Below are 19,258 nucleotides of genomic sequence, written 5' to 3'. Positions count from 1 at the left end.
GTGTAGGGTTCTATCGTAGCTCCTTGTTCTCTGAAGGCGAGAGGAGGAAGCCCCTTCATTTTTTTTTTCCTCACGCGGGCGGTGTTCTGGTGGAGCAGCGGCCCACACGCGATTGGGGAATGGGAGAAGAGCTGGGGGCGTATTAGTTTCGATCCCTCCCGCAGCGGCACGACTACGGTATTGATCTTGGTATGATAGTCAAAACAGGAGCTACGCCCTACTGGTGGCCCTCGGTGATATCGAACCTGATCTCGCCCGCGGGAGAGGGGGGGGGGGGGGGGCTTACATGGTTTTGTTGGCCGAGTCTTCGATGGTTTCCATGCCAGCTGGTGTCCCAGCGGCCTTGTTTCTGGCGTTCGAGGTATTGCGGGACTGGATGGGAAGTTAGCACACACAGGATATGTGGTAACCAGGGAGCAACTGTACGGTGGCGCTCAAACGCGAGGTAAGTGCTGATAATCCATTCCGATATCTGCGGTCTGTGGATAATATCAGTAGTCAATCCATCATTCACGTTGCTCCCCCCCCTCCCCTAACCAACTCACCCATGCACGCCATTAGCGGTGCAAAACGCCGCCTTGGTGTCCTTGAACATGGGCTTCTCAAGCACATGGTTCACCCCCGCGCTCAACAGCTGCACGTATTGCAGCTTTGGAGCCTCTTCTGGAGTCGGCAGGGTACTGAAAGTCATCAAAATGGTCACATCATCCCATGTTCCGGGCGGGAGGGTGACCAGTGGGAGCGGCGTCGAGGTCCAACGCTGCAGATGGTACACGACCTGCAAATCGGGGAATGCGGCGGCCAACTTCTCGACGAACCCAGCCGGGGCAGGCCAGGGGGAGATGACGAGGAGCTTGTGCCCTTGGAGGGTTCTGTTGCTCTCCGTCTTGACCAACATGGTTGTCTCTCGTGGCTGATTTTGTCTTTGTTTGTGTGCAATGCAGGGCGCTGACACGGTGAGTGACACCGAGGCGGGAGCCTCGGGCTTTTGTACCACGGATTCCACTCCGTCGTAGCATTGCGGAGTAACAATTTCAGGGGGTGAGGTGGAGAGGAGGCGACGCGATGCTGCGGGGTCTTGACACGAGAGCGTAAGCTGCAAACGAACAAGGAAAGGGAAGGATTCTGATCGCATTTATGTCGGTCAAGGGACGCTAACTGCTGCGCTGCCTATTCGGTGTCAACAAGGGAATATTTCCTCAAACGCTATCTCTCAATATCTCTCATATTGTCCTGTCCTTCTTCATGTTTGATGTGATGTCCCACTACTTGGTTTCAGCTCGCCGTTCCCAGAGTTTGGGACTAGGTTCGACTTGTGAAGCCTGACTTGAACGCCACTGCCACTCCTGTTCTCGATGGTGTGGTGAAATCGTATGGGCGCGTCCGGTGGCGACTCGGCATTCTCAACGCAGTCGTATCGCTGCATTATTCGGATGATGATATAGGCCGCCTTGATCCGTGCCAGTTGCTCTGTGATTTGGTCAGCGATTAAAACATTCCCTTTTGCTAGAAGTGGCTTTGCTTACGTCCCAGGCACTGCCGAACTCCTCCCCCAAAAGGCACAAACTCGAAGCCAAACTTGCGTTTTCCGTTCTCTCTCCATCTATCCGGTCTAAACTGGTCCGCATCAAAATCCCATAGATCCGGCCGCTGACCTAGGGCGTAGGTCGGGATTAAGATCTGAGTCCCTTTGGGGACAAATATGGGATGATCCCCAGTGTCGCCGCCCCCACGTGGGAGGACTGTGTCGCGGAGCGAGATACGGTCGTTCAGAGGCACAACGGGCGCCATACGGAGGGTCTCGTTTATCACCGCGGTCATGTACGGTAAGGAATCACGAACGTCCCTGAACTCGATACCGCTCGGCTGCCCCGGCCAGTATGGGCCGAAATTGGAATGCACCTCATGGCGGAGCGCTGTCCAGACGTCGGGATGGCGTGCTAGGAAATAAATGATCCAGCCGAGAAGTGCAGCAGTGGTATCCCGGCCAGCGCTGAGGACATTCAGAGTTTGGCTGCGCAACTCTACCGGATCCGACGTCAGCTTGGCGAGCTCGTGGAGGAGGACGTAGCGATCGGTGGCGCCCTGGTGCTGTAACCCTGCCAGGTACTTGTCTCCCTGCGCGAGACGAAGTTGTACAAACCACTCGGCGTACTTGTGGATGGCTGCGCAGTGTTTATTGAACTGTTTGACTGGCAACAACCAACGGTACTTCCACAACGCGCCGCGCGTCTCGATCCAGGCTTTCCCGTCGTCCATGTGCCTCCCGATAGTCTCGCGGTCTGGAGGCGCATACCCGGGAAGTTCTGGAAGCTCCATGCGTTCCGAGGGGTTCTGGGAGTGGGCCGAGTAACCGTAGAGCATCTCCGACATGACGTCGAGAGTTAGGTGGTAGAACAGCGGCTGCAAATCGAAAGCATGTGTCCACCCATCAGCGCTGGAATCGTCGTGGTGCCGGTCGATGGCGGCAAAGAGCGCCTGGACATGGCGCTCGTACAAATCCAAGTCGTTGATCTGGTCCAGGGCAAACTGCGGCCGAACAAGGGCACGAGAGTGCTTCTAGTCGTCGCCGCGCGATGTGAAAATCCCTTGGCCAAGCATTGGTTTCCAGCTGGCAGTGCGGTGTTCGCTGACGTCCCAGTCAGCGGCCCTTTCAGCAAGGACGGTTTGGATATTCTCAGGGTCCCGAGATACAACAAGGTTGTATCCACACATGGGCACAAGGACGGTGTGCACGTCCTTCCCCATCTCACCGTCGATGGACTCGATCACATGCTGAGGCCCTCTATCGTTGCGGTTTGCTCTGAGACCCTCAAGCAACCGGCCAAACCCTAGGAAGCCTTTCTTGCGCATCCTCGGAGCCGGGCGACATCCTAGATGGCCTAACGCTTCTTCCTTGAGGCGCCTCGGCGAGGTTGGATAGCGGTAGAAGCGGAGAAATATCCAAATGGACAGCCAGGTTACTGCGAAGATGGCCAAGAACATCGTTCCGACGGCGGTGCCACAAGTGCTATTGGTGCGTAGAGAGGCACACAAAGGAAGGGAACCTGACAGTTCTTTGGTCGGTAGTTAGCGCATGTATGCACGTCTTCGCCTGGCTTCAACTTGGCCCTCACTGAACAGACAGAATAGAAACAAAACCTACTTGAGGTAACTTGGAGGGAATAACCGCGCCGGGGGTAATTATTTCGTCGGAGAATGTATTGAGCGGCGGCGCATCGCAGGTCCCTGATGGCGGCTTGATCGACTGAAGTAAGCTGGGAAACAACCTCAACGGTCAACCCCGGGCAAGACCTCCGTTTTCGTGGGTGAAGGAGGTGCCTGGAATTAGTTCTAGCTGGGCGTCGCTTGCCTTCTGTTGGCTATTGGTAGGTTGGTAGGTTGGAGGGAATGAGTGCTTCCTGCGCTGTCAGGCGTTCGGGGAAGGAGTTGTTAAAAGGGAAAAAAAAAACACCCATTGAGTTCTGGATTCAGAAGGGGAATCGTACTTGCCTTACCATCACCGTACCTACCGTAACACTAAGTAAGAGCTTCCATGAGGAAAGGCCTACCCTTAGCCACATGCGTGTTCGTTAATCCCCCTCTTCTCTCCCTTCGACAAGCATCAACCGAACGTCCAAATTCTTCATTTGTCCTTGATATTTACCTATTCTACTTGTTCCATATTTATCCCTCTTTCAAAATGTCACCAGCGAATAGCCATTACGCCCTTCTCATTTGGCTCATAGCGCTCTTTTCACTCGTCGACCCAGCGTTCTTACCCCTCAGGGTTCCCTCGAACTACTCTGGTGAAGCCCAGAAGTTGGCAGACCCGGAATACGGCCCCATTCCAGGCCAGTCGGACCTCTACAGCAGCTACTGGGGTACCGAGAGACCTTTCCCTGGCAACATCAGGGATCCTATCTTCCCAACGGAGGATGGCCCACCCGGTGAAGACGACTTCGTGTGGCAAAACCTCCTGGCAGCCGAATGGATTATCTTCGACTTTTATCAGCAAGGCATCGAGCGCTTCACTGACGACGACTTCAAGAGAATAGGCATGCCCAACAACACGCGCCGTCGTCTGCTGGAGATTCGCAACAACGAGGCTGGCCATCTCCGCATCTTCCAAAACCAAATATCGCCGACATCGATTAAGCCAGGGCCCTGCGAGTACATCTTTCCGCTCACGGACCCCTTGTCCTATCTCACTTTCATGACCGTGATCGAGATATCAAGCATGGCATTCCTGACTGGACTCGTTCAAATGGCCGACAACGAGTGGAATCAGGGCTTGATTGCGGGCATCTCACAGACCGAAGCTCGGCATGAGGCTTGGATTCTGATCGATATCTGGAAGACGAACCCTTTTGCTGGGCCAGCGGAAACCGTATTTCCGTACGCCAACCAGATCCTCTACAGCACCCATGGTCTCGTGGTCCCGGGCAGTTGCCCGCCAGAAAACCCCGAGTATCCTTATCCCCTCCAGCGTCTGCCCGCCCTGTTCGCGACCCCCGACACAAAGAGCCTTGCGCCCGGCGCAACCATCACCCTGGCCTTCACCGACGAGGACAACCAGCCCGTGTTTGACCCCGACACTCAGTACTATGCCGTCTTTACCCACAGCGTCAACAACATCAGCGTCCCCATCGATACCGAGGGCTTTCCAGAGCGCCCGATCACGGTCACCATCCCGGCCGCCTTTGAAACCAACGGCGTCATTGTTGCTCTAATTGCAGATCAACTTGGCGCACCCGTCATGGAGTCTGTCGTGGCCGGACCTGCGGTCATCTTGGAACAGCCGGTGGAGTTGGGGCCTGCCCTGGTGCGGGGAGCGGCAAACTGAGGTGATTTGGGAGACCGCTGCCCGAGCTAGCGTGGTTTTCGGCATATACGACTGTGTTTCGCTTTTGGTTTTGAGCACTGGCTGGGTCTTTGGGATCGTTGTGGTGTAATTGTGAAGGACATTGTCGTGTCGGTGGCGAGGAGGCACGTTGTTTGCTTGGGGGGGGGTTTGGAAAACAACCCGGCGGGATCCCGGGTCGACAAAGCGATTGTTTCTCAGCGTACAGCAACTGGCGCACTTACTGTAAGGTTGCGAAAATCGTAATAATAATAGTAATACAATGGTAGAATACTCGTGTTTGTTTAAGAAGTCCAAGATGTCTTGTCTCATAAAACTGGCTCCGTCCCCCGCCGCGCTTGAACCCCCTTCCCACATCTCAAACTTCCCACAGCCTATTTCAAATCCGGTCTTGATCAAATAATTGTCGTCATGTCTTCTCCTAAGGAGCATCCGCTCGCATGCCCCGAAGTCATCCGCTGGCTTGTTGACTCGCAATGCATTTCTGAAGAGGATTTGCTCGAGCTTGCCAGGACGAACAAGGCCATCTCCAAACTGGTCTTGCAGGAATCCATGCGCAACAAGATTAAGAACATTCCCTTCAAAGACCCAGACAACCCAATCCATCAAGCCATCATGGTCGACCGCCCCAACCTTCTCCAGGAGGCTCTCGACCTAGGCGAGTTTGAGCCCCGCGAACAAGCCATGACCTCCCCAAACGGCCGTCGCCTGATGGACGAGACCGCCCACGACCTCTTCGAACGACCGCTCACGGCTGTTCAAAACCGCGCGCCAAGTCGCCATCGACAAGCGCCAAGTCCAATATCTCATCTACCTGCACCACAACGACGACAACAACAACCCCAGCCACAACACCCCGTGATCTCGGTGCTCAGGCCTTTTTAAGCTTAACTACACGGAACTAGATTCAAGCTAATTGAAATACTCCATTTATTACCAAGTTACCACTGCTGATGCCTTCCCAGGGATCAATGACAGGTTGTAGCAACCTATGTTTGGTAGAACATCAATACCGTCGAACACGGTTGAGTTTTCATGAATGAGATCAGCTGGTTGCTGTTGATGACGATCAATACTTGTGATTATAGCCAGACATACTACAAACAAGTCATGCGGATGTAACAAGTCCATTATTATTATCCTGTCCATGCCATTGTGTCTTCTGGATTTCATTAAATCAATGATTGCATAGATCTCCGCTTGTGGTTGGCTGTCTCATTACTGGTGTAGTCACATTCCACGAATAACGACGGCATTCTCTTCCGGAATCCCTGCCCATTCCAGCAGCTTGCGCTGTGCCGAGACAAACGCCTCGATAAACTCTTTGCTTCCCGGCACAGGCGGGCCCTTTTGCGCAGCCATGACACTCGTCATGTGCGAAATCCCCTTGGCATACTCCGCCTCCGCGCCGAACACACCACTCGCCTGATCGGCAGCCGCAATAAAATACCCGAGCGTCACGTTGTGGATGTCAGTGGACGGGGGGAATTTCTTGTCCATGAACGCGGACGACTCCGGCGGCAGGCTCGCTGCGACAATAAGGATCGTGATAACGTCCATCATGTCGTTGACCCACTCACGTCCTCCTCTCCGGCTATTAAGGAGTTGTGCCTTGAGAGCGTTGCGCAGGGCGGGAACGGGCTGGCCTTTTTCGAGATACAACATGGCCAGCGAAAGGCGAGCAGAGGGTAGTGGTTCCATATGTTCGGGCCAGTTCTTGCCGGGGGGGAATGCGTTTACGGTAATCGTGCGTAGCCTCGTTTCGACAGCCGCAGGGTCTTCATAATCGGGGAAAACGCCGGTGTATTTGGCGGCTTTGACGGCGGCACTGATGAGCTGGACGATGTCCTGCTGGTATTGTGGGAGGGTCGACAGCTTTTCGGTCCCTTGGAGTAAGGATAAACACTCTCTGCGCTCGACTTTGCAGCGGTTGCCTGTTCAACTCCGGTTAGCGACTTATGAGGGGAAAATAGGCGTGACGCGACGACTTACAGGAGCAGTCGAAGAAGTACTCGCGCTGGAGGAAAGCCTTGCGGGCGGTTAAGGTGAGAGCCGGATCCACATAGCAGATGGTGATTTCTTCCCCGGCAGGCAATCGGCTTAATCGAACGAACACGAAGCTGGTTTTTTTCGAAATAGACAAACGCGTTTGGGTCGCAGGAGTGGTTGATCATGGCTGTGGCCACATCAAACGCGTATCCGACGGAGCTTCTTCGACGATGCAGTAACGATCGGTACGCAGTTGATACGCATCTGCTTCCCAGTCAGACTTAATCACCGCATGTGATTCAAGATCAAACGTACCGTTGGGAGGAGCCGCCACGGCACCACCATCTGTACTTTTTTTCCAGCCGCCTCACAAACTGCCGACGCAATATCGTACATGACTTGAGAACGCTCGGGATCCTTGCTGTATTCGTGGAAGTGGTTCTCGAGGCACGAAACACTGCGCATCAATACAGGCGGGAGGAAGCTGCGTGGTTGGTAAAACACCAGGCGGTGGGTGAATAGCGTTTGGGCGGTCATAGTTGGCGTCTTTTGAAGTATTTTGCATTCGTCTTTTGTGGTACATAGACCAGGCCCAACTTTTGGCATTCCTGGTAATCCCCATGGTTGGCTTTTGTTTCCGAGAGTCTAGGGGCGGGTCGAAACGTACCTTTGAGCAATACCTGGCAACTTTGCATCTCGAGCAGGCTTTTGTTTCTTCGTCGGCTTTGGAAGGACCACCTAGAACCTCCTGCGTATCCTTCAGGCAATAAGAGCAAAAAGAAAGGTTGTCGGCAGTAATATTATCCATGGTGGGGATGACGTGGTAAATCTCGCAACCCACGGGAATTGCGGCGTCGGTAAACAGGCCGGAGCCCTTGCAAATGGTAGACGATCGAATTTCGAGCGGAAAACTCGACACGAGGCGCTTGAGGTTCCATTTGCAGAGTCTCTCATCTTCGTGGATGCACTCTCGTCGCGATGGTTCGAAGTCATCTCCGATGTTATTGCTGGTGTTGATTGTCATCGCGGCGATTTCTTATGCGGTCCTCGATTAACTGAGCAGGTTGGTGGCAAAGATCGCGAACCCAGTCTTGTAGGTTTGTAGTATGGTGAAAACGCAAGTCGCTCGCTCGAAATTGAACTGCTGCCACAAATGTTAAACAAATTTTGGCCTGTGCTCAAAAGCATTGAAGAACTTGGAAGGGGGTCGAGAAGGGATGGAAGGAACGGTGGAGAGTTCCAGCCGTGTTTTGAGTCTGCTAACACTGAACAACATTTGGGAACTGGTTTCTTTCGAGGTGATTGAAGGACTAGGTGCTTATGCCTAATAATTCAACTAATTGACTAACTACCTATTTACTTGACTATTAACACAACAACAGACCGGCAGAATTTGTTGTTGACTGGCACAGAAATATAGTATAGAACCGCTATGAATCATCACACAAGTCAGCCATTTATTAAATACCCGCTCCCTAACCACTAAAATCAATCGTCGCCCATAGCATACTTGACCCAAAACGCCGCCACATCCCGCGGTGCCGCGGCGAGCCTAAACAGCTCCTCTTCCTCCACCGCACCACCATCCCCCCCATCGCCCTCCCTCGCAACAATGAGATCCAATTTCCTCGGCTCCGCCGCATTCGGCCTCATCCCCGCCAGACGACACTCCACCGCCCTCAAACTCCTCTCCCCAAAATCAATCATCAAAAAGCTGCTGCTCCCGCCACCGCAGTGAAGCAACCCCACCTCCCTCTCCCTCTCCCCTCCCTCCCCACCATAATAAGGAAATACACAAAACCCATCCCCACACGCCGCCAACCCCTCCCTCAACGCGCGCAACCCCCCGTCCGCCGCCACAGACCGATCCAAGTCCCGCAGCAGTCCCGCCAGCCGGGGGACTGGCGCAACCTGACCCTCAGCCCCATCAAGCTGTTGCAGCTGATGCCGCTGCTGCCACCACAGCGGCGCGGCCGTCGAGCCGGGAAGCACCTGGAAGGCGGCCGCCAGCGCGCGGCACAGCTCGGCGAGCATCATGCGTAATAGCGCGGTGCGTGTTGCCGTCGCGGGAACAGCAACAGAAGGGGACGCGGAGGCGGAAACGGGGGGTGGGCGGGAAAGGAGGGGAGGAGGAGCGGACATGGCCTGCAGGAAGGCCCAGCCGGCGCGGGGCGAGGTGGAGTAATCGGCTTTGGTTAGGGTGGTGAGGAGGGAGGTTAGGAGGTGGAATGTGAAGGGGTTGGGGGTGTCGTTGTCGTCGTGAACGTCGTCGTAGTCGGATTCGAGGTCGGGGTCTGGGTCGGGGAAGAGCAGGCAAAGGTGGGTGAATTGCTCTTCGAGGGAGATGCGGAGGTTGGGTTGCTGCGGGGAGTGTGTGGTCCACGGGTCGCTGAGGGTCCAGGATTGGGTTGCTGTTGGCTGCGTGATGGGGATGGAGGAAGCTTCTGGGGCGGCGCCGAGGTGGTTGAGGAAGCGTGTTAGGAGCGGATTGTCGCAGGGTGTGGGCTGGTCGATATCAAATAGCCTGCCAAGGACGTCTGCGGCGCCGGCCACGAGATGGGAGAGAGGTTGTATCAAATCCTGTGGCTGCTCGGGGGGCAAGGCGGGCGGAACTTGGGTAACTCCCGGCGGTGTGAGGTCCGGCGCTTCCTGCTTAATGTATGGAAGCGGAGAGCTTGCGTGAGGATCAAGGTCGTGATCCTGTGGGGCTGTCGGCAGGGCTGGGCCTGCTGAGGAGGAAAACTGCCCCAACGGCGCACGCGGCGACAGCGGTGTGACCGGTGTTGCAGCTAGCGACGCCATCTGAGCTTCCTTTGTGTGGATGAGGCCCTGCAGTCGCAAATTCTCGGCTCTGGCCGCTTCAGCCTCTGCCTCTCGCTGTTGAACCAAGCTTTGGAGTCCCAGGTTGTTAGACTTCAACCCTTCCACTTCCTCGTCCCTTTCCTTAACCAGGTTCTGCATCTTACGGTTCTCTGCCGAGGCCTTCTCGAAGCTCAAATCCCGTTTGCGAACGGTATCTTCTAACCAGAGGTTCTCGGCGCCCGTCCTCCTGCGCTCCTCCTGCAGCTCGCAGAGACTGGCTTCGAGCCGCGCGTGTTCCGCTTCGCGGTTCTCCTTAACGCTCTTCAGTCGGCGCAACTCCACCTCCGTCTCAGCCGCTGCCGATTTCAATTTGCGGACCTCCTCGCTTAGATCCTTCTTACCACAAGTAAGCTTGAAGTTGGTCGTTTTGCAATCATCCAACTCTTTGCGCAGCGACTCTTCCCGTGCTGCGGATTGGTCCAGCTCGCCCACCATGCGGTCCACCTCGTCGCCGATGGCGTAGTAGACATCGTTCAGGCGGTCCAACTGCTCCTGGATTCTCAGGACCGCGCGCGGGATGGGGTGCGTGGGTGAATAGCCGCTGTCAGTCGTGATAGACTTGATGTTCTGCACATGGGCAAAGATGCTCTGTGCGGTTGATATGAAGGTTCTCTCGAGATTTCCCAGCGAATTGGAGTCGGGCTCGTTGTCGGATCCCGTCTCCGATTCGGGCGGCACCTGGGATTTACCGCGGATATTCAAATCAGACTCGATCAGATACCCGCCTAGGTGGTGCGGTTTGGACTCGCGAGCATCATCATCATCATCCCGGAACCGGTCCGAGGGCGACACTGAAGGTGGCCGTCGCGCCCACTTGGTGTCGTCCCGCCATCTCGGAGGTGCCTCCCGACGTAGTTTCTTCTTGAGATGGCCCCTGGGTGATGTCGGGGGTGGTCTATGACAGTCGCCGCTCCTGCTGTGTTTCTCCATCCCGGCCGACAAACTTTATGCGGCGCAGAGGCGTTGTGCAGCGTCGAATTGAGGTTGAATTAAGGCTTGTCGCATGTGTGGGTCGACGCGTTGAACCATTGACGCCCAAGGGATTAGTTTGAGTGGCGACTCGAGAGTGGGGTTCTCTCATAGGGGTTGGTCGAATCCCAGGAAGCGTGAATGCAAGGAAACGGTCAACAAGCGAGGCGGTGAATAATTAAGAGAGGGTATATTTAGACTGTAGGGCTGGGTTCTTTCGACTGTAACTCCCAGATATAACCCTAAACCCGGGTTAAAAAGGTACATCCAGCTTTCTGCCACCCGCTGCACCGGCCCACCCAGCATGAATTCTGCCGGCCCAACCGACATCTGCCTTTTCCACCCAACCAAGCCAAACTATCGCCGTCATCTCCGCGCCAGCGATCACGATCGCCAACAGCCGGAATCAATTGCCCATAGTAAGCGCTATCGATAGGGGCTTCTAACTAAGATAGCTACGTAGTTAACCAGACCTGAGGGCAGTTAGATCGATCAATTCTGGCCTCTTCGAGCAATTAAAACGATCTCATTCGATTGAACGTCGGTTTGCGTTGCGACCGACCAATGCGACCGGGGCTGACCGCCTTGAAAGTGGGGCTTACTTTTCTCACCGCCTTTAAAAGTGGGACGAGGAGCAGGTACCACAGTCGAAAGAGCTCAGATCTACAGTCAAAATATACCCTCGCATAATTAAATCATCGGATGGAGTCAGGTTTCTTCAACCCGCAGCCACACCACATCGCCATCACGGTCACGAGCCTTCCAAAAAGTTCACGCCAGTGCAGCTACAAACCACATGTCCTAGATGCTTCATATTTTATCATCCCTTCAGGAATTAGCTGACCTTAGCCAAAAAAAAAACAGTGCCCAGCGCCCTTGCGAGAACTTCACCTGGGTGTCCCAATCATCTAACAACCTCCCAACAACTCGAATCTACAGGAAAAGGATTTCGACCGCCCTTTCTTCCACCCGGCCCACCCTCTCTCATTGACATACATACGTCGTCACAGCGCCAACAGGGAGCGTTGTCGTCGTCTCAAACGTCCCCGGCGGTCCGTAGCCCGCCAGCGCAGTGCTGACCACCAGGGGGCAGCCACCGCAGTTGACAGTGGACGTCGTCGTCGTGAAGCTCGCGTAGGTCGTTGCCGTCTTGCCAGCCGAGCGCACCGGTTGCACGACCAGCGTGGTTGGACATGCCGCGGGGTGGACGCCGTCCTCCGGGCTCCGCACGGCCTTGGGTCCGGATTCGGCGGTCGGGGTCGTGGCGGCGGGCGCGTCCACCTCGGTGCGCTTCGCGACCCCGGTCGATTGTTGGCATATGGTGCTCCAGGACGTGCTCGGGATCCCCGCCCTCAATGTCGCGTTGATGCTCTGGTTGGGGCAATAATAGTAGTCCTTAGAAACATATACGCTGCTGCACCCGTTGCAGTTTATTTGTTGGAACAAAATCGTTGTGGAAGGGTACATGGTCGTCGTTCCGTCCCAGGAGCACGGATATCCGAACGTCTCGGACAGCGTCGTCGTGCATGCTTGGCCGGGCCACGGGTGGAGAATAACTGTGTCCGCTGGCGACGCATTAGGGTCACCAATGTTGAGGGCTTCGCGGCGGCCAAGAACCGGTTCCGCCGCCGCGCCGTTGTCGGCTCTCAGCTCTATCGCCGGCGCCACTGTCGGCGTCGATGGTCCATGACCAGCTGGTGACCCGCCCGCGACGGTGGTTGATATTGCCAAGTGGAAGGGTTCGCTCCTGTCTGCACGGCGTGCTGGGGAACTGGAGACAGGCACCAGGGCCGTTGAAAGAAGGAAAAGCATCAGCAGTTCCATGGCGAGCGAACGAGGGACCAATATTGGAGGTTGAGTCGGCGTCAAACGAGGAAGCTTGTCCGATGCTGGGTTTCCGTTGAGCCGCGTCGAGATTGAGTCGTGGAGGGAGTGGGGTGAGGGTCCACGTCAGCCCGGGGTTCTTATGAGCCGATCAGCCCCAGACAAGTTCACGGTTCTCGAACAGGCATGTAGTTCCGGGTCAGAAGACAGTTTAAAAGAACAAGATGCGTCGTAGTGTCCGCTTGGCAACCGGGTAACGGCGAAAAGAGAGTTCTTGGATGCTGCAGCGGTTTATGCAACGCACCTCAGATGGGGGCAGTATTGCGTTGCCAGTGCGACGTCAACGGTGTCGGCGTCCAGCGAGGCTCGGGGCATGGTGAGAAATCCTGGGTGGCGGGCCTGGAGGCAGCACGTTGTGCGGTACGCTAAACCCTGTGTGGATGTCAAGGGAGACAAGCTTCTGGACCGATGGATTAGCGTCGCGCTGGACCGGTTTCTTGGAGCTGGGCAACCTCCTCAGCTCGGCGAGACGCGAATCAATTTTTGGAAACCAAGGTAGCGCGAATTCCGGGCCCCGGGGCCACGAATTTATTGCCCCATCAAGCTGCGAGACTTGCCCATCAGAAATGCAGGAAATGCTATCCCAGCAATGCGGTCGAGAAAGACCAAGTTGTCAGTCACCCAATTGCCTGAAGCCGCTCGGCGGAAGGAATAGCAGGCGTCGCATTGTAATATTCTGGCAAGGTGGCCGAGACAAGATAACAAGCTCCGGCAAGTGAGCCAAGGAGACCGCCTCGACGATTGGGTGGATAAATGGCGCGAAAACCGTGTCGGGCCAGTTCTGGCGTGCCTAATGCCGAGAATTACGGAGTACTTCCATTGGAATTGCCTCCGCGGTGCTCCAAATCGGGGTGGCTGTCCCGTGCGCCACTCCGGTCGAGTCGAGAAAAGAAAAGAAAGTGGTCGATCCGATTTCACCGAGGTACGCGTACGGCGTGGACGTGGAAAGTTCCAGGACTGGCCGAATTACATAGGCTCTAGCTGCACACACATGTCTCCTTCGTTGATTGAAGAGAACTAACAGACAATGTGACAGACAATCTCTCTTGATGGTTCCGGGTTGAAATGAAAGCCGGTAAAGACCTGAATCAAGAAGGGGTTGGGTGGGTGTGACCCCTGGAATTAATCGCCCCACCGCGGGAGTTCAAGGTCGCCAAAAATAGAAAGAGCCACCCGCACCTGAAAAACTCGTCCACTGCAGGTCCGGTGTTCACAGGTGCCCTTGCATTCCAAGTCCGGACCCTCTCATTTTGAGGCCTATTTTCACCTCGACACAGATAAAGCCTGGTTTGGAACCCAGTCTTGCCAGTGCAAGCTGCATTGGGGCTGAACGCCATCGGCGACACCTTCCTCTCTCGTCGCGGGGTAGCTTGCGGCCCCCAAAACCGGGTTTGGCCCACGGAAGGAAGTAAAGTTGGCCCTCGCCGAACTGGGACCGTTGTGCTGCAGCGGCCATGCAGGAGAGGAGGGAGAGGAGCGAGCCGTAGTTGGTTCTGGCTGATTCCGCCCTCCGCCGGCAAACCCCGTCAAACCTCATCCCGTTGACACCGAGTTCGGTCTACTCCTCTCCATACACCTCTTCTCTATGTCAGAGAAGCTGTAGTTGGGTGGATCGCCACGTTTTACAAACAAGGTCGGGAAACTCTGTGATCATCCGAACAGCCGGTCCCGACAAAGACTCACAATGCTTGGTTCCCCGCATTTAAGCATTGGCCATTTCGCAGACTCGGATGACCTCGACCTCAACCTACCTAAACACCATGTTCTTTGGCATGCTCCTAGTCGCATCGTGGTTGTTGCCACCGCCCGCTGACGCACGCACTGTTAGCGCGGGGCCGATTTCTACCACAGCATTACCGCAAACGAAAACAGCGGAAGATAGTCTCATCACCCCAGTTCCAACCTACGCTCTGGCCACATTCGACATTCGTCTCAGCAGCCTATCCGCAGCCCGAACCGCCTATCCGGGATGCACCTTTGTAAAAGAAGCTTCTCAAAGGCCATCAAAACAGCCTCCCCGAGTCACAGACGTAATCCCCCAAGGGTCGGAAGCAGAACCTGAATCCAACCGTTTCAATCTAAAAGGCGGCAACGCCGGGGGCCGGAGAACGAGGCCGGTACAGCCGACGATTTTCGAGGCATGAACAATGACACACGGAAATACTCGGGTGTATCTTTGTTATGATGGAAATGTTGCCGGTGCGTCGAGAGACAGGATTCAATAATACCATAACTATCAAAATGGCATCACAACCAAAAGTCGCCCCCGGCCGGCAACATCAGGCGTTTCATCTAATGTCCTGTGAGGTCGAGCAACGTTTTCCACAAATCTTACCGTTATAACACCGATCAATAAAAAAGGGGAAAAGATATGTGGCTTGGGTTGTAGGCCGAGAGCGGGCGAATTGGGTATTGCTAATCATGGCCGTTTATCATCATTTATCCATCCCTTCAAGTAAGGTGAATCAACCCAACATCCGTTTTGGCCCCGTGAGGTTAAGCTAACTTATCTTGAGCTCCAGCTTCTCAATATTTGGCTGAAGCCTTTTTAGCAATGCGGGCAAGACTGGCAGGGACTTGGAGCCTTTGAGGACATCATTCTGAGCGGAATTGGCACAGGGTTTCCGGCAAGACATGAAGGAAGGGACAACAATCCGGCCTAGAAGCAGAAGTTGTTTACAGCTGAGATGCGTACTGCCATCATTACGACCAGAACGACTCTCAATTCCCGTTGCTAGCTAGAGATGCGGTACGGGGCGTAGATAATGGTGTCCAAAGCTTCAGCGGTTACAAGAGAATGGTTTGTAACATGCAATGAATCCCTGCCATCCCAAGACAGCACACTAGAACCTGTCGCTACTCTTGATCGCATCGCTTAGCAGCAGAGCTTGGCGCCGCAAGTGTCGTAGCATCCCAGGACGCAGGAGCAGATCTGCGGGGCAGCCTCGGGGTTCGCGGCCGGCTGGGGCAGAGCCATGGCGCTGGCGACCAGCAGAGCGGCAGCGGTGAAGATGGTGGTGAACTGCATTGTGACCTGGAGGCTCTCGTGGTTAGATTATGCCACCGTACCTAGGTTTGGTGGCTGAATTTACCTGAGTGATCTGAAAGGTGTGTGTGTGTGTGTGTATCGGCGTCAAGGGAGCTCTAAGGAAGAAACTAGAACTGATCACAAAGTTGGTGGACGGGTGGTTTATAGACTTGTTTGACCAGCCCTCCTCTTCCTCTAACCAGGCATTCCGATCCCGCCCTCCTATCACTCTATGCCTGACAACAACCAAGGCTTCCTCCCACAGGCCAAGCGTGGAGCACTTTGAACATGCAACGGAATCACCTGGCCTAGCAATCCTCCATATAACAGCGGCGGTCTACAATTGGTCATTCTTTTCAAAATCGTTCAGACAAGGAGAAGCACGAGGGGCACAGACAGCGGTTAATATTCTAAGCGAGCCACAAGAGGAGAAGATAGGAGGATATATTCTCAAAGGATTCGAAGGATTTCGAGGATCCGCACTCACCTGCAGTCCAGACTCCAACGAACTCTAACATTTTGTACGAGTTTTGAAGTCCCGAGAGTCCGATGACATCCCGGTCCTCCCAATTCAGGTTTCTTCTCCGCGGATCAGAGCCTCTCAGCCGCCACAGCCAATCAAAATGAATACACCATCGAGAATTCATCCACGGAAGCGAGCCCTCCGCATGTATGGTGCGATTTCTATCACGAATACAACCCAGTAGAGGTTTGGTGGCGGGGACTGGTTCTTATTTCCGCATCTCTTAACTCAAAGGCCATTTCTAGCTGGTGGCGTAGGTACTTTTGAACCCAATCCCCAAATCTCTCTTCGTTCGTTGCATTGACTTTGTCCTAAGAAATCTTCGACAGCTTCGGCCCTTACGGGTTGAGAACCGAAGGAGACGAAGGCGGGTGCTGTGAGAAATGACAACATCCTACACAAAATGACAACATCACCAAGTGGAAGCGTATAAAAATTAGAGGATTGAAAAATGACATAATCAAGACAAGGGCGAAGACAGTTTACATGCCGCTTGGCACCAATATTGTGCAAGTTGACAGGAGGTGGGTATGGGTGCAGATCGACAGGCCCTGAGTGGAATTTTATAGCAGAACCGATGAAGTCTGGAAGCCACCGTGTATGTACCAACATCATGTATTCAAAGCCTCCCGTTGCATCTTAGTAATGCGTCGGTTCACGCAACGTGTATCCTTCGATACAAGCCAGCTATAACACGGTCTTATCAAGCTTAAACCGGCCATCTTCACGCAATGTGGGGGCCCTTTTTTAGAGTCATGTTGAATTGCTTCATGATTGGGATCATGTACCTGCCACGCAAATGCTGTGGTGGATGCGTTGATACTTTTCTCTGTTTTCCTTTTCTATCCTGTCTGTTGTATTATCGATTTTCCTCGGCTCTTTAAAGTACCAATGTCGGACCTCATAGCCAAATCCCACAAAATCAAAAGCAATGGGGAAACCCCTTCCGTCCTTAAAGGCGGCTGTTCATTTATTGTCGCTCCAATCACCAACTGTAGATATAAGGGGACACTGTCCGCGATACATAGGGATTAACACTACAAAATAACGCATTAGGCGGTTGGGTTAAATGCTGTTGTTGTCCGGGAGTCAGACCGTTAAGTTTCGATTCTCGTCTTTAGTACCTAGAGTCGTGACTATATTCGGAACTCTACCAGCTTTGACAAAGCGGAAATGCCATCAGAGAAAACGAGACTAAGCAACTTAACCCTTGTCCGGCTCGGAGATGACGGCTATCAAGGCGGATGGAGGCAGCTAACACAACTTCGGCGGTGCTGAAGATTGGAACAACGGAATCCCGTATGTAGAGTTAATATTTCAGGGGCTTGGTTTCTTCAGGGGCCAGAAGTTGAGGCGCAAATTTGCCTAGATTGTCACGTAGCTGATAGCGCTGAACTGGAAAGTCCAAGGCCATAGCATGCCTACGATGGATTATGCATACGTGTAGACAATAGTGTGGGAGAGAGTCAGCCCAAACCCCCCTTGCAACGAGGAGCGACACCAGACCAACAACCCGCATTTAGTTAGCGGAATCCTTGAATCCTTGTCTCAAAGGCTTTTGTAATCTCCGGACGCGGCAATATTATATGGCATCATGTTGTCCCCTCCGCAGCTGCCACCTTGACGGGTCACTGGTTGGGCGTGGCCTGGCGCCCTAAGTTCTCTGCCCAGGTTTAAAGTTACCAAAAGTGCTGCTCGATGACTGCTTGCTCGATCAAAGTCGAGCTGATATCGAAACCCTCAAAGCGACTATAACGGATGTGGGGGGTCAGCTTCTTCCTATTGGTATTGTGGGCAGAATCGTGAGATATCTGGGTCATCGAAATCATTAAGCTCACCCAGTTCGCGGGGTGCCATCTTGAGAAGTTTGACGCCGGGCCTCCCTCAGAAAAACATCGTCATCCTTTTCTCCGGCTCGACTTTTGGGAGAGAGTACAATCGAATATCGAATCTTAGCCTCTATTAGCCGTCCCCCGCCAAACCCTGGCCGGGTTTCACCATCCGGACCGGCGGAGCGCGGGTTGGCACGTCTTCGACAGGCTGTATGGGAACGAAGACGTGAAGGCCGGCGTAGAATGGAAAAGGGACCCCTCCGTTCCGTCATTTTCGACCCGGCCCACAAGCAGGAGAGCCTGAATTACCCGTCATACTCCGCTAGCGGGGTTGGTTGGTGGTCTCGAACGGTGACTTTGTAGGAGGTATAGTACTCGCATGGACGAAAATAGCCCTGTATACTCCGGTCGTTTTCCCGGTCGGAGCTCGCGCTCGGGAGCTTTGGCCCCTTCGGCCTAAGTTGTCTCTTCGGGGGCGGCCGGCGTGGGACCTTAGTCAGGTTGACAACTATCAAGTACACATCACGAAAGCAGCTGACTCGCTCGTCGTTTAACTAAGGCGACGCTGAAGTTTAGCCAACCCTTTAAGCCCCTCTCCCAGGTAGTATTGCCGCCTCCGCACTATTCGAGTGCCGAAAGCTTGTCGCAAGGAAGACTTGTTGCGTCTTAGCTCGCGCTGGCACTGACGGAAACCGCCGTCGAGAAGCTTCTTCTTCTCCCACCTTCCTCGATGTGGTTACAGCAGATAATACAGCCTGAAATGTGCCGGCGCCACCGTTGCATCAAAGTAGTCGGCGCCTCCGCCAGTAACCGGGGGGACCGAAGCAATCGTGAGCACGACATGGGCGAGTTTTGCAGTTCGGGCATCAAGGGGCTGTTGGTGGTTGAGAGTTGAGACGCCGAGTCCCGTCGAAGCGGGTCTTCACCGAAGCTAAGGGATGGACAATGTTACCTTGGGGTCCCTTTTATTCTAAAAGTGGGAATCTCGGACCCAGCAGTGCGGCAGTCGACCCGGTTCCAGCCAAGAGCGGCTTCTGTGTTCCGGGTTCTGGGGCCTGTCAGATCTCGGGAGATGCTTCAGGCTAAACCATGATACCATTTTATTGGTGCGCAAAATCCGGGGGTGCATCGAAGCCCGGCCGTTGATAATAAAAGTAGCAGACCAACCTCAAGCCGCACGCTCCGAGGGAGAATGAGTTCGTTCATAAGGTGTCAAGGGTATCAACAACACCATGCCAGAGCGGGTGACGATGGCGCATTCAAACCGAGACAGGAATATGATCGACAATGGACAAGGGGATCTACGGAAAGGATGGTGTGGCCCCAGA

General features: G+C 54.4%; 9 protein-coding genes across 9 annotated transcripts; 3 read left to right on the top strand and 6 right to left on the bottom strand.

Moving 5' to 3' along the window:
- Window positions 1–282: 282 nt before the first annotated feature.
- On the bottom strand, window positions 283–898 carry CHGG_05143 (uncharacterized protein; the record flags this gene model as incomplete). The annotated part of the gene is made up of 2 exons (XM_001224356.1): window positions 283–349; window positions 546–898. 2 exons carry the CDS (start codon window positions 896–898, stop codon window positions 283–285), a joined length of 420 nt encoding a protein of 139 aa, XP_001224357.1.
- A 345-nt stretch (window positions 899–1,243) lies between these two features.
- CHGG_05142 (uncharacterized protein) lies at window positions 1,244–2,985 on the bottom strand (the record flags this gene model as incomplete). Its single annotated transcript, XM_001224355.1, has 3 exons — window positions 1,244–1,470; window positions 1,527–2,529; window positions 2,635–2,985. 3 exons carry the CDS (start codon window positions 2,983–2,985, stop codon window positions 1,244–1,246), a joined length of 1,581 nt encoding a protein of 526 aa, XP_001224356.1.
- Window positions 2,986–3,682: 697 nt separating this feature from the next.
- CHGG_05141 (uncharacterized protein) lies at window positions 3,683–4,825 on the top strand (the record flags this gene model as incomplete). The annotated part of the gene is made up of 1 exon (XM_001224354.1): window positions 3,683–4,825. The coding sequence occupies one exon, from the start codon at window positions 3,683–3,685 to the stop codon at window positions 4,823–4,825; it is 1,143 nt and encodes a 380-aa protein (XP_001224355.1).
- A 429-nt stretch (window positions 4,826–5,254) lies between these two features.
- Window positions 5,255–5,728, top strand: CHGG_05140 (uncharacterized protein; the record flags this gene model as incomplete). Its single annotated transcript, XM_001224353.1, has 1 exon — window positions 5,255–5,728. One exon carries the CDS (start codon window positions 5,255–5,257, stop codon window positions 5,726–5,728), a length of 474 nt encoding a protein of 157 aa, XP_001224354.1.
- A 345-nt stretch (window positions 5,729–6,073) lies between these two features.
- Window positions 6,074–7,856, bottom strand: CHGG_05139 (uncharacterized protein; the record flags this gene model as incomplete). The annotated part of the gene is made up of 4 exons (XM_001224352.1): window positions 6,074–6,777; window positions 6,836–6,963; window positions 7,148–7,206; window positions 7,500–7,856. The coding sequence occupies 4 exons, from the start codon at window positions 7,854–7,856 to the stop codon at window positions 6,074–6,076; spliced, it is 1,248 nt and encodes a 415-aa protein (XP_001224353.1).
- A 464-nt stretch (window positions 7,857–8,320) lies between these two features.
- Window positions 8,321–10,624, bottom strand: CHGG_05138 (uncharacterized protein; the record flags this gene model as incomplete). Its single annotated transcript, XM_001224351.1, has 1 exon — window positions 8,321–10,624. The coding sequence occupies one exon, from the start codon at window positions 10,622–10,624 to the stop codon at window positions 8,321–8,323; it is 2,304 nt and encodes a 767-aa protein (XP_001224352.1).
- Window positions 10,625–11,596: 972 nt separating this feature from the next.
- Window positions 11,597–12,487, bottom strand: CHGG_05137 (uncharacterized protein; the record flags this gene model as incomplete). The annotated part of the gene is made up of 2 exons (XM_001224350.1): window positions 11,597–11,644; window positions 11,744–12,487. The coding sequence occupies 2 exons, from the start codon at window positions 12,485–12,487 to the stop codon at window positions 11,597–11,599; spliced, it is 792 nt and encodes a 263-aa protein (XP_001224351.1).
- Window positions 12,488–13,340: 853 nt separating this feature from the next.
- Window positions 13,341–13,616, top strand: CHGG_05136 (uncharacterized protein; the record flags this gene model as incomplete). The annotated part of the gene is made up of 2 exons (XM_001224349.1): window positions 13,341–13,469; window positions 13,584–13,616. 2 exons carry the CDS (start codon window positions 13,341–13,343, stop codon window positions 13,614–13,616), a joined length of 162 nt encoding a protein of 53 aa, XP_001224350.1.
- Window positions 13,617–17,932: 4,316 nt separating this feature from the next.
- Window positions 17,933–18,797, bottom strand: CHGG_05135 (uncharacterized protein; the record flags this gene model as incomplete). Its single annotated transcript, XM_001224348.1, has 2 exons — window positions 17,933–18,138; window positions 18,653–18,797. The coding sequence occupies 2 exons, from the start codon at window positions 18,795–18,797 to the stop codon at window positions 17,933–17,935; spliced, it is 351 nt and encodes a 116-aa protein (XP_001224349.1).
- Window positions 18,798–19,258: the final 461 nt, after the last annotated feature.

This window comes from Chaetomium globosum, genomic scaffold (assembly GCF_000143365.1).
Source record: "Chaetomium globosum CBS 148.51 scaffold_4 genomic scaffold, whole genome shotgun sequence".
Taxonomy (NCBI): domain Eukaryota; kingdom Fungi; phylum Ascomycota; class Sordariomycetes; order Sordariales; family Chaetomiaceae; genus Chaetomium; species Chaetomium globosum.
Note: the sequence above shows the minus strand (reverse complement) of the source record. Positions and strands in the feature narration are given on the sequence as shown.